Genomic DNA, 14,316 nt, shown 5'->3' with positions numbered 1-14,316 from the left:
TGTGTACCCCTAACAACAATATTCAATACATCTATCGAAACAGGGAGATTGCCTGAGGCATGGAAGACAGCAAATGTAGTCCCAATCTTTAAAAAAGGAGACAGACATGAAGCATTAAACTACAGACCAGTGTCACTGACATGTATAGTATGCAAAATCATGGAGAAGATTATCAGGAGAAGAGTGGTGGAACACCTAGAAAGGAACGATCTCATCAACAGAACTGGAGTTCTATGACATGGTGACAGCAGTAAGACAAGAGAGAGAGGGGTGGGTGGATTGCATTTTCTTGGACTGCAAGAAGGCGTTTGACACAGTTCCACACAAGAGATTGGTGCAAAAACTGGAGGACCAAGCAGGGATAACAGGGAAGGCACTACAATGGATCAGGGAATACTTGTCAGGAAGACAGCAGCGAGTCATGGTACGTGGCGAGGTGTCAGAGTGGGCACCTGTGACCAGCGGGGTCCCGCAGGGGTCAGTCCTAGGACCAGTGCTGTTTCTGGTATTTGTGAACGACATGAAGGAAGGAATAGACTCTGAGGTGTCCCTGTTTGCAGATGACGTGAAGTTGATGAGAAGAATTCACTCGATCGAAGACCAGGCAGAACTACAAAGGGATCTGGACAGGCTGCAGACCTGGTCCAGCAATTGGCTCCTGGAGTTCAATCCCACCAAGTGCAAAGTCATGAAGATTGGGGAAGGGCAAAGAAGGCCGCAGACGGAGTACAGTCTAGGGGGTCAGAGACTACAAACCTCACTCAAGGAAAAAGATCTTGGGGTGAGTATAACACCAGGCACATCTCCTGAAGCGCACATCAACCAAATAACTGCTGCAGCATATGGGCGCCTAGCAAACCTCAGAACAGCATTCCGACATCTTAATAAGGAATCATTCAGGACCCTGTACACCGTGTACGTTAGGCCCATATTGGAGTATGCGGCACCAGTTTGGAACCCACACCTAGCCAAGCACGTGAAGAAACTAGAGAAAGTGCAAAGGTTTGCAACAAGACTAGTCCCAGATCTAAGAGGTATGTCCTACGAGGAGAGGTTAAGGGAAATCAACCTGACGACACTGGAGGACAGGAGAGATAGGGGGGACATGATAACGACATACAAAATACTGAGAGGAATTGACAAGGTGGACAAAGACAGGATGTTCCAGAGATTGGACACAGTAACAAGGGGACACAGTTGGAAGCTAAAGACACAGATGAATCACAGGGATGTTAGGAAGTATTTCTTCAGCCACAGAGTAGTCAGTAAGTGGAATAGTTTGGGAAGCGATGTAGTGGAGGCAGGATCCATACATAGCTTTAAGCAGAGGTATGATAAAGCTCACGGCTCAGGGAGAGTGACTTAGTAGCGATCAGTGAAGAGGCGGGGCCAGGAGCTCGGACTCGACCCCCGCAGCCTCAACTAGGTGAGTACAACTAGGTGAGTACGAGGGCGCACGCACGGACATGTGCACACGAGCGTACAAATATATGCATACACACAAGGACGCACACCCACACACCAACACCCACACCCTCACACACACCCACACACACACCCTCACACAAACCCACACACACACACCCACACACGCACACACACCCACACACGCACACACACACACGCGCACACACGCACACACACACCCTCACAAACACCCACACACACACCCTCACACACACACACACACACACACACACACACACACACACGCGCACACACACACACACACACACACGCACACACACACACACACACACATGCACACATGCACACATGTGGTAATGCTTTATTTACAGCTAGCAAAGTCAGGGTATTTCTCCAGAATGGTCTGCAATATACCACTGTGGATAAAATACTTTGCCATTTCTTGAACATTTCTGAGTGAGTTGTTTCTAAATTCATTAATTTGATCACACTCCAGTACATAATGACGCAAGGTGTGACAATAGTCCTTCTGGCAAAGTTTACATTTCGTTTGGTCTACATCTGGTGGTGGTGATTTAACCTGCCAAAGATACTTGTAACCCAGCCGGAGCAGGGCAGTAGTGACATCCAAGAGTCTGCTTATCTTGTTGGATGCACCATAGACATGTGGCTCCTCCTGCATGATGGAATGATGATAGATGACTGACTTGTGTCAATCTCCCTAAGTCTTAAGTCAATAAAGTTCATTTGAAGTTCTTTTCGTATTATTGTTCTCAAACTGCTAACTGACAACCCAAGATTGTAATCTACCCCCTCTTTGAAAGCATACAGCTTAGCCAATTTATCAGTTCTATCATGCATCTGAAGACCAATGTGAGATGGAATCCACAGCATGTGCACTCTGACTCCACTGTCCACAATCTTACCATATCTATGTCTGGCTTCTGACACAAGCATGCCACAATTTATACTTAATGAGTTGAGAGCATTTATGGATGACAGAGAATCAATTACAATTAAAGTGTCAACCTTAGATACATGGACACATTTGAGTGCAAGGAGTATGGCAAACAGTTCTGTTTGAAGGGTAGAGGCCCAGTTGTTGATGCGTGCTCCAATTTCTTTATGAGAGCCATCACTCTGTGTGACAACAGCAGCACTACCAGCTGCACCAGTGGACTGGTGAACAGAACCATCGACGTAAATAATTTGTGAAAGAGTGTTCTGTGTGACTAAGTTATCAATACAGCTTAAGGCATCATGTTTGGCTTCAAGACGAAGCTTTGGTTGTGATTTAAGAAGAGTTTTGGGGGGAAATGGAGGAATGGTAGTTTGGAATGGGGTAATATCCCATGGAGCAGGGAAATGTCTCTGTTGTCTAACTTGATATAGATCACACTTACACTCACTCACTCATTTGATCATAAACAGAAATATTAATCTCAGTCTTAAAATAATGAATCCTGTGATACTCCAATACTGAAACTATGTACTGTGCCAAAACAAAAGCATTCACATTGCTAAACTCACAAACTAGTATTTAGTCACTTAGCCATAATACCAACTTACCTCATAATTTGTAATATTTTACAATTAAGAATAAAACTAAGTATGCCCGAAATGCCTAGCCATGCTAAGCGTTCTAGTGGTACACTCTGTAATCACAATTTTACTACATGTAAACCAAACAATAACCAAATTTCTGTAAACTCAGCATTGTAATCCTTATAGAGAATAAACTTTGAATTTGAATTTGAATTTGAATGTAGCTGGTTCATGCGGAGGTCGGTTCCAGTTTTTTCGATCCATATGGAAGGATGTTCACCAGTGCTGAGGAAAGTTTGGAGGGCTTCTGTGCAGGGGTTTGAATGGGCTAGCCTAAGCATATTGACCCCAATAAGGATATTTCTTTCAGTAACACGATCTCTAATGCTTGGAATATTAAGTTCTTTCCGCATATTTAAAATTTTGGCAGTACGAGGGCATCCTAGGATGATCCTCATTGCTTCGTTTTGCAGTTTTTCCAGCCCTCCAAGCTTCCAGTCAGACACGAGTGCAAGTAGTGGCGCCGCATAATTAACCAATGATCTAATATAAGCAAGATACATCATTTTCACAATTTTAACATTAGCACCATACCTGGGATGAAAACCTGCCACAACTCTAAGTGCTCTCAGCCTTTCTTTGTATTGGCGACAAAGTCTCGTTACAACAGGTCCAAGTAGTGGAACCTCAAAGCCTAGATACCTGTATCTGCTTACATATTCTAGAAGAGACCCATCATGCAACTGGATCTGACGAACTGTGCCTCTCTGTCGAGGAGGACGCCTGATGAGTATCTTTGTTTTATCCCCTGAGATTATTAACCCCAGGTCCTGACACGAGGCTAGTACATGATTAAGAATGTTTTGGGTGTTGGAGAATCCGGTAGTGTGAATCATTATGTCATCAGCAAAACTAACCATATAATGATGGGGCTGGCTAGGCATGGCATTAAGTAAGGCATTAATCAAAATGTTGAAAAGGGTGGGACTAAGCACACCTCCCTGTGGGGTTCCTAATTCAAAATCTTTAGGCCTGGTCACAGACCGGGCCGCGGGGGCGTTGACCCCCGGAACTCTCTCCAGGTAAACACTTCTATGTCCCTGGAACAACACAGACGACTTTCTGTTGGACAGGTAACCTTTAATCCAGCGGAGAAGCCATCCTCCAACATCCATTCTGGCAAGTTCACTAATGATTACATGTCGGTTGGCTACATCAAAAGCGGATTTAATGTAGCCAACCGACATGTAATCATTAGTGAACTTGCCAGAATGGATGTTGGAGGATGGCTTCTCCGCTGGATTAAAGGTTACCTGTCCAACAGAAAGTCGTCTGTGTTGTTCCAGGGACATAGAAGTGTAACTAAAGATTTTGAATTAGGAACCCCACAGGGAGGTGTGCTTAGTCCCACCCTTTTCAACATTTTGATTAATGCCTTACTTAATGCCATGCCTAGCCAGCCCCAATACATGCGGCATATTTCCACTAGGATGCGGCTCTACGTACTGCTAGAAAGCACACCAAATGCCTCCACCAGCCCCAAAATGAAACTGGAGAGAAAGGAATAGCTAGAAAAGGGTCTCATAGATAAAAGGTTGGGAAGCACTACATTAGCGGGTCGTTCACATCACAATGATCCTGCGTTCACCTTCCATGTAGCAATTAAGTTCCGTTGTGAAGGTGGGACCGCCATGTTCCTCACACCTCAGCCGTGAGAAAGTTCTCCAGTATTTATATTTTTCAGATATTCAATACTTGTAGCCTGTGGGGAAGAACATAGAATAAAAAAGAGAAACTGCAGCCATGATCCACCTGTATTTGTAATGAGTTTGAAAGAAGAGTTAGGTCTGGATTACTGTCTGCTGGGTAATTTATGGTGTGTTGGAAGGTGTACGGTAGTTGCCAGGAGGTATTGCTACCGTGCACACTGTAAGTGGGGTCTACCTGCTAGGCTGGTGGATCCAGCTGGAGTTCTTACCTACAGTAGTGAAGGCAAGGCACTCGTTGCAGAGAAAACCTTCATAAACACAACGTCGAGCTTTAGCAAGTCTTGATGTAGATTTACACATTAAACGTTTCAATACAAGCTTTGTAACTTGCGTTCTTCAGTGTTAGCTATGATAGGCTCTTGGTATTTTCTGTGTTTATCTCCTGTGTTTTAGTGTTGACCTTGGTAATGTTTTACAGTGTTGACCTTGGTAATGTTTTACAGTGTTGACCTTGGTAATGTTTTACAGTGTTGACCTTGGTAATGTTTTACAGTGTTGACCTTGGTAATGTTTTACAGTGTTGACCTTGGTAATGTGAATATAGTGAACTAAAGTTCTTGCAACTGATGTGGTAGTACCAATACTGAAAAATAACATTAAGAAGACACATGTACAACAATGAAGTGTCTTTATCCCTGAAACTTTTCACCTGCACAATAACTTTCTTCAGTTGCACACAGGAGAATATAACACAAGAGACAGTCGACGCAGACTTGCTATACATGTTCACGGAAATCGTGATAAATTGGAAAACAAATGTAAACATTAATGTGAGGTGTAATATAAAATTGTTTTGGTGTATGTCAGTCGTAATGCAATGTAAATTTATAAACATTAATGAAGAAAAGTTATTGGATTTACTAGAGATCATGTCACTGTCAATAAACCTTTACTCTCTACCATCTCTCACCTCTGACGTCTAACACTCAGTGATCTCTTACGGGTTTAATGCTTTTCATTTATATAATAATAACAATAGTAAATAATAATAATAATAATAATAATAATAATAATAATAATAATAATAATAATAATAATAATAATGCCATGGCATTTGGACGAATGTAAAAGTAGTGTAGCAAAAATATAAAAATTAGTCTTCAACGCGAAACATTTCATTCCACACTACTTTGAACACTGCAACAACACTTAATACATTAATGAAGATGAAGACAATTTGCACTGCAAGCTTTCATTAGGACAACGTTTCGCCCCATGTAGAGCTCTAGGCATAATTTGATAAAAGCCCTACACAGCGTTACTTCGTCTCAATAAAAGCTAGTTTTGTAACTTGTATCTTTCTTAATATTCCTCAGCAAGACGGGATTTCCAGCATGTAATACACGTACCTCCACTACACTGTCGTATACACCAGGCGAGTGTCTACTCCTCTAAATAGCGCTGAAGGTGTGGAAGAAAAAAAGGAAGTGTGAGGTGATGGGATCCCTCTGGGTGTTGAGCTGTCTCCTGAGCCTAGTGACTGGCAGCCATGACCTCCATACTTCCTGGACACACATGGAACAACTGTGGCAAGACGAGGTCCGAGTACTGAAGCAAATACGCACCCTGATACACTCCTTCACTGAACTAAACTTAGTATTGCAGAGGCAAGTAAAAATTATTCGTATATGTTGCTTTTTTCGGAATATGAAAAATGATGGTGATAATTACCCTTGCAGTTGTTAGATAGCTTTATTACGCACACAAATTCGTCCTGTGAGCGGCAGTCAAAAGATCATGGACGTATATGTAAAGTAATACGTTACTTGCATAGAAATATGAAACTCAAGTAAGGAAGAGCTGTATATTTCGGCCTCAGTCAGCGACTTTCTTCAGCAGATATGTAGGCATGTCGCTCGCTTACATATAACTTGGCTAATAAGTGGGTGAAAAGGGAGATAAGTTGTGTACCTTAGTACCCTCAAGGGAAGTTCCCTGACGCTGGAGAGGGGCTCTTGATCTAGGGAATTGGATCTGTGCTCTGGTTCCCTGAATTGAGCCTGAATACCTTCCATCCCCCTTTCCACATGCGCTGTATAATCCTACGGGTTTAGTGTCCCCATGATTATAATAATATGTACCTTAGTAGACTGGAGTAGGCCAGTAGTAGCTCGTGAGAAATGTCATGTAGGCTTCATTAGATCCTTTGTAGAGGTTGTGTCTAAATTAGGTACACCCCTTTGATGATTGGTTGATAATGTGTTACAGGTATGTTGAGTCGTGGGAAGCTGTGGGTGGTGAGGGAGATGAGTGGTCAGGTGATGCTGGTGATCCTGCTGCTACATACTCTCTCCTTCGCCATGTTGCTGAGGGCTGGACCCAGGTCGACGACGCCTTGGGTAAAACCAAAGAGATTTTCAGTGATATTGGTGAGTACTTCTTTCCTACGACACTCGATGTATTATAATTAAGAGCTGCGAACCTAATATTTTTCCAACAGTAGCAAAATTCAAGCTCAAAGTGCCAACAGGATGATTGCAGGATTCATAACGTAGCTTTTAGATTAACTAATCCCATGTTATGCAAAAAGCGAAATTTAACCTAATTGTTTTTATGGAAAATTGCATTTATCTGAATGTATCATTATTTACATAACAATAAATGAACATAGATAATTATTATTTATCAGTTAGACAAGTAGGAATTTGGGACACCTAGGTCGCAAAAAATGTCCCCCTTCGATACCTACCACTGTCATATCCACAAGTTGTTCTGGACCTATTAATTAAATGAAATATACATACACCAGGAATGCTGGTAAATATATAAATTTGTGGACTGTATATTAAAAATAATAAATGATTATAGATACTGTGAAAATTTGTGTGGACTGCCTCCAAGTGAGTCGCCTACCCTAGCAAACTCTGTTGACACCGAGCTCTGAGGTCGGTACCTCAGCCTCACAAGTGGCTTATAGGACAGATTTTCACAAATGATTGTTGTTACAAGAAAACCTCGCCTGCATGCACGTATAAAGGACTAACTTACTTGGTGTTGCAGCATATATCCTGATCTTCACTTCTCTAAGCTTAGCCTTAGCCCCTTTGGACTTCCCCTCAGAAACCACGTGCAACCGGGAGCCTTAATTCCTGCAATATTCAATCGTAATTAGTGTCCTGCCTGCACCTCAGAAATTCCTATATCCAAGAGGGTATATATCCCCTAGTATAACTATGCAGACTCAGACACTAGCTTCCAGACTGCTCTGAGACACTGGTACTTACTGGGCATGCTCAACCTGTTGCAACCGGGCCCACAGATCGACTCACTCACAATCTCCCAAAACACTGGCCAGTAATCTACGAGATAAAGGTGAAGATCTTGTCTTACTGTATGGGCCTGATGGAGGAGGTCATCTACGGTACATCGAGGTGCCTCTACCAGATTTCCCCAGGTCTCAGATGTGAAGACACGTGGGGGGCGCCGTCTGCTGATCATGGCACGTGTTGTCCAGGTGGTGTCTGTCTTAAGCAAGCCGCTATTCTGTCTTTGTGACCCGCTCCTCGTCATTCAAGCTAGGGCTGCCAGTTCTCCCTAGCTAACTTATCCTAGTGTTTGCCTACATTATCGGCCTATTACTACCTATGTTAAGGTCTTAGGTCTACATTATTATTATCTACAGTTGCCTTAGTAACCTAATATTAATATACTAACAGTAAAACTACCTACTCCTTCCCTGAAGAATAAATCTATAAATTAAATACATGCCTACCAAGAATCCATCGCCGACCAGAGAGAATGCTTTCATGTTTGGGTGGGGTATAAGGGCCATCCAGCTCAGCCGTCCCGTACGGCCATGCTGGATCTGTCCTGTGGAACTTTAGGGACCAAATAAATTTCCACAGATACACATATACATAACAGAAGGAGAATATCTTAAAATCATAACACTCACCAGTTTGACTGGAGATTAATGTGTCATGTACAGGACCCCCCCTTTTGCCTACATTTATGAAGAATTTACTGGCCAGAAATTAAACATAATTTAGACAGCTTATCTGAGGTTCCTGGAGTTGTCCTGTCCTGTCGCCTGATTCTCAAATTATGTAGGAATGCACATCCAACAATTTTGCCTCCTATTTGAAAGGTGTCAGCCCGATTTTAACCTCTAGACTAGAGCATGAAAAATTCTTCCCATTACATTAATGTTCTGTTCAATTCAAACAACAAAATGACGACTGTCCCTTCTCCCCAGGCTCAGTTTCCCATTTTCTATGACATAAATGTTATTAAATACAGTATGGCCATCTATATACATATAAATACTGAATTTCTGGAAAATATATACAGTATTTTCCACACTGCGGCCGGGTGGAGTTCGTTGCTAAATGACTCAAATTGCTCATTTGGCAATGGTGGAGGACCTGGGTACATATAGGATCTGGCATCCACACGGCGACATATTACACAAGATTTAATCACCCTTTCTACACTCTGCCATCCTTGTGGAATCCAGAAAGTTTCCCTAATACAATTTAAGGTATCTTGTACCCCACCATTCATTACATTTTTATGGGCATTTAGAACAATTAAATTTGTTAGATGATGAGTTTTGGGCAGTAAGATAGGGTGTTTAGCATAATCACCCAATTCAGCATTTTGTAACCTACCTCTGCACCTAATTACATTGTTCTCTAAATACAGCCCCAATTTCTCTATTATGGAACCTTTCACAATTTTTCTTTCCATCATCAATTTAATCTCATTTCCATAGATTTCCTCCTGTACCCTCTTTATCCAATATTCAGGAGGATGTGAAAACTTAAATGAAATATTCATCTTGTTTAGAAATTTAAACACCAACTTAGTTACATTGATTAGTTTGGGTAAAGAAGAATACCTATTTATATCAATGGCTAAGGGAGGACAAACTGTTGGAGAGGTGGTCACAGTAATTTCAACAGGAGCAATATATGCCTTTTGTACAGGCCAATTAGCTTTATTTACCAACCAACTTGGTCCTTTAAACCATGATACAGCATTTACAAATTTAGCATAAGGTAAACCTCGAGACAGGAAATCAGCTGGATTCTCCTCACCAGGTATATGATTAAATGTTAACATATGCTGACCCAAACTATTATACTTCTCTTGCATCTGATTAATTTCAGCGACTCTGTTTTGTACGTACACAATTTTACTGCTTCCATTACGAATCCATTGTAAGGATACCTCATTATCAGACCAAATTACAGTATCGCTAATATTTATCTCCTGCAACTTATTTCTTATATAATCAGCTAATTTGACACCTACATAAATGGCTGTTAATTCCAACTGAGGCAAGGTACGTGATTTAATTGGAGACACTTTAGCCTTAGACATAACAAGAGAAATAACACTATTACATTGAAGGTAATCAACTGCTCCATATGCCAATTTTGAAGCATCACAAAAAATGTGGAGTACATTTTTCCCATTTGGATTGGCCACCTGGCGTGGGAACTCCAACATTGGAATTTTCTCATAATCACCAATTAATTCGTCTCACCTGTTAATGAATTCCTCAGGTAGAATTTCATCCCAAGCACATTTAAGTTTCCATGCTTCCTGTATTAATAATTTACCTCTTATAGTAAGGGGTGCCACTAAACCTAGTGGATCAAAACATTTGGAAACTTCAGCAAGCAAAACTCTCTTAGTTAATTTATTGGGCATACTGTAATTATTAGGTTTTAACATTAACAAATCTCTCTCAGTATCCCAGGTTAAACCCAATACATTACTACATTTTGCACTTCATCTCCAGGGTAATCTTTACTTATTTTGTCCTTTAATTTGGACGAATTACTATTCCATTCCCTCAGAGGCATATTTGCACTTTGCATTATTTTATTAGCCTCTCCATAAGTCATTAACAGTTCCTCTTCAGTTGACGTCACACCCAGGAAATTGTCCACATAAAATTGTTTGCTCATTACTTTACTCAATGGACTTTCCATACGTTTAAGGTGTGCATTTATCGTTGCTTGAAGTAGGAACGGACTGGATGTAGCACTAAATAATACGCTCCTAAAGCGAAAGGTTTTCAGAGGGCTAAGTGAGTCAATAGGATTCTCAGGCCATAAGAAGCGGGTACAATCCCGGTCAGCCTCTTGTAAACCCACTCTTAGGAAAGCTTTACTTATGTCAGCCATAAAGGCATAATGCTTCATCCTGAAATTTAATAAGATATCTCCTAATTTTCCGTCAACGGACCTGCCATCGAACAGTCATTTAAACTAGGTACATTTTTGTTACTCCTGGCACTACAATTAAACACAGTTCTCAGAGGAGTGGTCTTAGAATCCTTCTTCACTCCGTGATGTGGCAAATAGTGACCATAAATTTTGGCTTGCTCAGGAGGTACCTCTTCTATAAATTTATTAATTAATTGTTCAGCAATTATATCATTATAGGCAGCTAACAATTCTGGTGTCTTACTCAGTTCGTGGAGCTGAGCCTTTAACTGTCCATATGCCATTCTGTAATTAGTGGGCAATTCTGGATGGTTCAGTCTCCACGGAAATCGTACCCAGTATTGTCCGGATTCAAATTTTACATCTCTCAGGTATTGTTCCTGAGTAAAAGAATCGTCTGGACTTTCTTCATTTACATTTATTCCAATGCTGTCTAATTCCCACAATTTATGCACTGGCTTAACACCATCCTCTATGGAAGAATTATACTGGGGCACGATTTCATGAGTAAGACACACAGTTATGTTATTTGTAGTTTCCTCTAGTCATGAATTATTATTACGAGGAATCCTACCATACATTACGCCTCCTGCAGTCTTCAAAAGGGTAACACCACATTTCTTTACCATTCCCTTTACAAAGGAGGCATAATAGTCACTACCTATCAAAATATTTATTGGGCCTACAGAATCATCACTTACACCAGAAGGTGCTAAATTTACATTATGTGAGGGTCTTTCTGTAGCTTTACTAAGCCCTACTGTAGATATTTTCTCTGGAAGTCTATCTACAATTACTGCATTAACACGTTTTTTCTCATTGCCCAACCTGACAGTAACATAAACAGTGTCATACAATTGAGCCCTTTTATCCGAGAGAAAACTAGATAATTTTAAAGTTGTGGGATCTCCCATCTGTACTTTCATACTATCAAGACATTTACGTTTTATGAAAGTACGCTGGGATCCCTGGTCCAATAATGCATTTACATTTTTTGATTTATGCCTTTTATCATCAATTTTTACCTGTAACACAGGTAAGGCTACTTCAGTAAAACCATCATTATTAACAGCAGCAATTTTTACGTTAGCCACTGTTGTGTCAGGATTGTCAACATTATCGTTATTATCAACATTATCATATAGACCTTTACACATGACTATATGGTGTCTTCCTTTGTGACATTGATAACAGAAGTTTAATTTGGCATAACAATCCTTTACATTGTGATTACCCAAACACCTGATACATCTGTCAAGTTCCTCCAATCTTTCAACTTTATCATTCCATGAATTGTATGTAATGCAATTCTTAGAAAAATGAGTACCCTTGCAGAAAAGACAATCTCTCTTTTCTCTGACTGATTTCTTATTAACTGGGCTACTCTTAGGAGGGTACTTATTCTTCTTACCTTGTGGAGAATCATTATTTCTGATTCCTGCTACTTGATATGCACCTATGCAACTCTTTTTAGGAAATGAATTTTGATTATTACTATTGGTATAATTTTTCCCTTTATGAAACTTGACAGATACCTCAGAATTATTATGTGTTGCATCTTTAAAATGAGTTTGTTGGCTGGTCTGCAACTGAACAATTAATTCTTGTAGACCTAGTCTTATTTCCTCCAGACCAAAATAACCTTTGTGATATTTGTTTGAGAACTATTCAAGTGTTTTACAGCTTAATTTATTCTGTACCATGGCACTCAATAACCAGTCTGATTCCTTCAGATTATATTTATTACTAAAAAGTTTTGAGAGTGCTCTCCAGTTTAACTCTAAACTGCTGTAAACCTTTGTAAGTGTGATCTGGAGATTTTAAATTAACAATGATATTCACTAGATCCAACCTACTTTGTTCTATATTACCATAAGTGACCTTCAACAAGTCAACTGCTTCCTTGTAAGAGTCATCTACATTGGGAAAGGCTTGTATCAGTATGTGAGCATCTCCTCTTACCTGTCCTTTGAGGTAAAATAATTTAATTACACAGGCTAGGTCACTCCTGTCATGTACAGCTGCTTTAAAAATTGACCAAAATTCCTCCCAATTTTCACCAGGATTAAATACAGGTAAACATAATTCTGGGAGTTTTGGCAAAGACATATTATTTGTTGGAGCAGACTGATTAACTGCCTGGTTTACACATTTTAATTTATTCAAGGCCTGACTTTTACAAGAAAGAATCTTTTCCTCTAATTCATAATACTGATTAATCATGAGATCTACTTCAGTCTCATCTACACAGTTTACTAACAAATCTCCTTCATATTTGTTGTAATATAATTTGTATGAATCATATCTATTACCTAAAGCATCTAAATACAATTTTAAATCAGTATTCACAGTTTCTTGATTCATTAATTCCAAACATTTATTATATGCCTTGGTTACATGACCCTTTCTAGCTTGCAATGACGCTTTCTTTGCTCTATATTCCATATGTTTGTCTTCTACATTAATTTCCTCAATTTCAGCCATGATGCAATTTATTAAATTCAACCCAATTAATAACACTGATTAGAACTTACAACACTGATACAACTTACCTTTGAATAAATCCCAGCTACTTGAGCTCAGCAATTACATGTAAAAAATTATAATATAAATTTTAAATGTACATTAATAAAAATCTTTAGCCAGACTTGGCTCATCAAAATTATTATACAAATTAATATAAATCCTTGGCAGAATTTGGCATAGCAAGATTAATATTATACACATTAATATAATTAGCAACACTTGGCTTATCAATTACACATACACTGATATAAATCTTGGCCAGATTTGTCTTATCAAATTAATATTGTACAAATACATTAATATAAATCCTAGCCATTTTGGCTTTGCAAAATTAATATTATACACATCAATATAATCTTTAGCCACCCTTGAGCTTAGCTTATCAAAATTAATATTGTAATTATTATAATCTACTATACATTAAGTAAATTTGTGAACTTAACATCCACCTCCTTCTGTCATTTCACATATAATTATTAAATTAACTAATTAATGACTTCACTATTTACCTCCGGTTCAAGAAGGACCAATGGGGCAAATTAAATATGGAAAATTGCATTTATCTGAATGTATCATTATTTACATAACAATAAATGAACATAGATAATTATTATTTATCAGTTAGACAAGTAGGAATTTGGGACACCTAGGTCGCAAAAAAATGTCCCCCTTCGATACCTACCACTGTCATATCCACAAGTTGTTCTGGACCTATTAATTAAATGAAATATACATACACCAGGAATGCTGGTAAATATATAAATTTGTGGACTGTATATTAAAAATAATAAATTATTATAGATACACATATACATAACAGAAGGAGAATATCTTAAAATCATAACACTCACCAATTTGACGGGAGATTA

General features: G+C 39.4%; 1 protein-coding gene across 1 annotated transcript in view; it reads left to right on the top strand.

Moving 5' to 3' along the window:
• The first annotated feature begins 6,061 nt into the window (after positions 1-6,061).
• The window catches only part of LOC128684364 (prolyl 4-hydroxylase subunit alpha-3-like), a 54,158-nt gene continuing 45,903 nt past the window's right edge, over positions 6,062-14,316 (top strand). The window contains exons 1-2 of the mRNA XM_070079905.1: positions 6,062-6,349; positions 6,951-7,111. Coding sequence (XP_069936006.1) covers positions 6,180-6,349; positions 6,951-7,111 — 331 coding nt within the window. The 5' untranslated portion in view covers positions 6,062-6,179. The remainder of the gene's footprint in view (positions 6,350-6,950; positions 7,112-14,316) is intronic.

The sequence above is a fragment of the Cherax quadricarinatus genome, unplaced genomic scaffold, assembly GCF_038502225.1.
Source record: "Cherax quadricarinatus isolate ZL_2023a unplaced genomic scaffold, ASM3850222v1 Contig39, whole genome shotgun sequence".
In the NCBI taxonomy this organism is placed as follows: domain Eukaryota; kingdom Metazoa; phylum Arthropoda; class Malacostraca; order Decapoda; family Parastacidae; genus Cherax; species Cherax quadricarinatus.
Note: the sequence above shows the minus strand (reverse complement) of the source record. Positions and strands in the feature narration are given on the sequence as shown.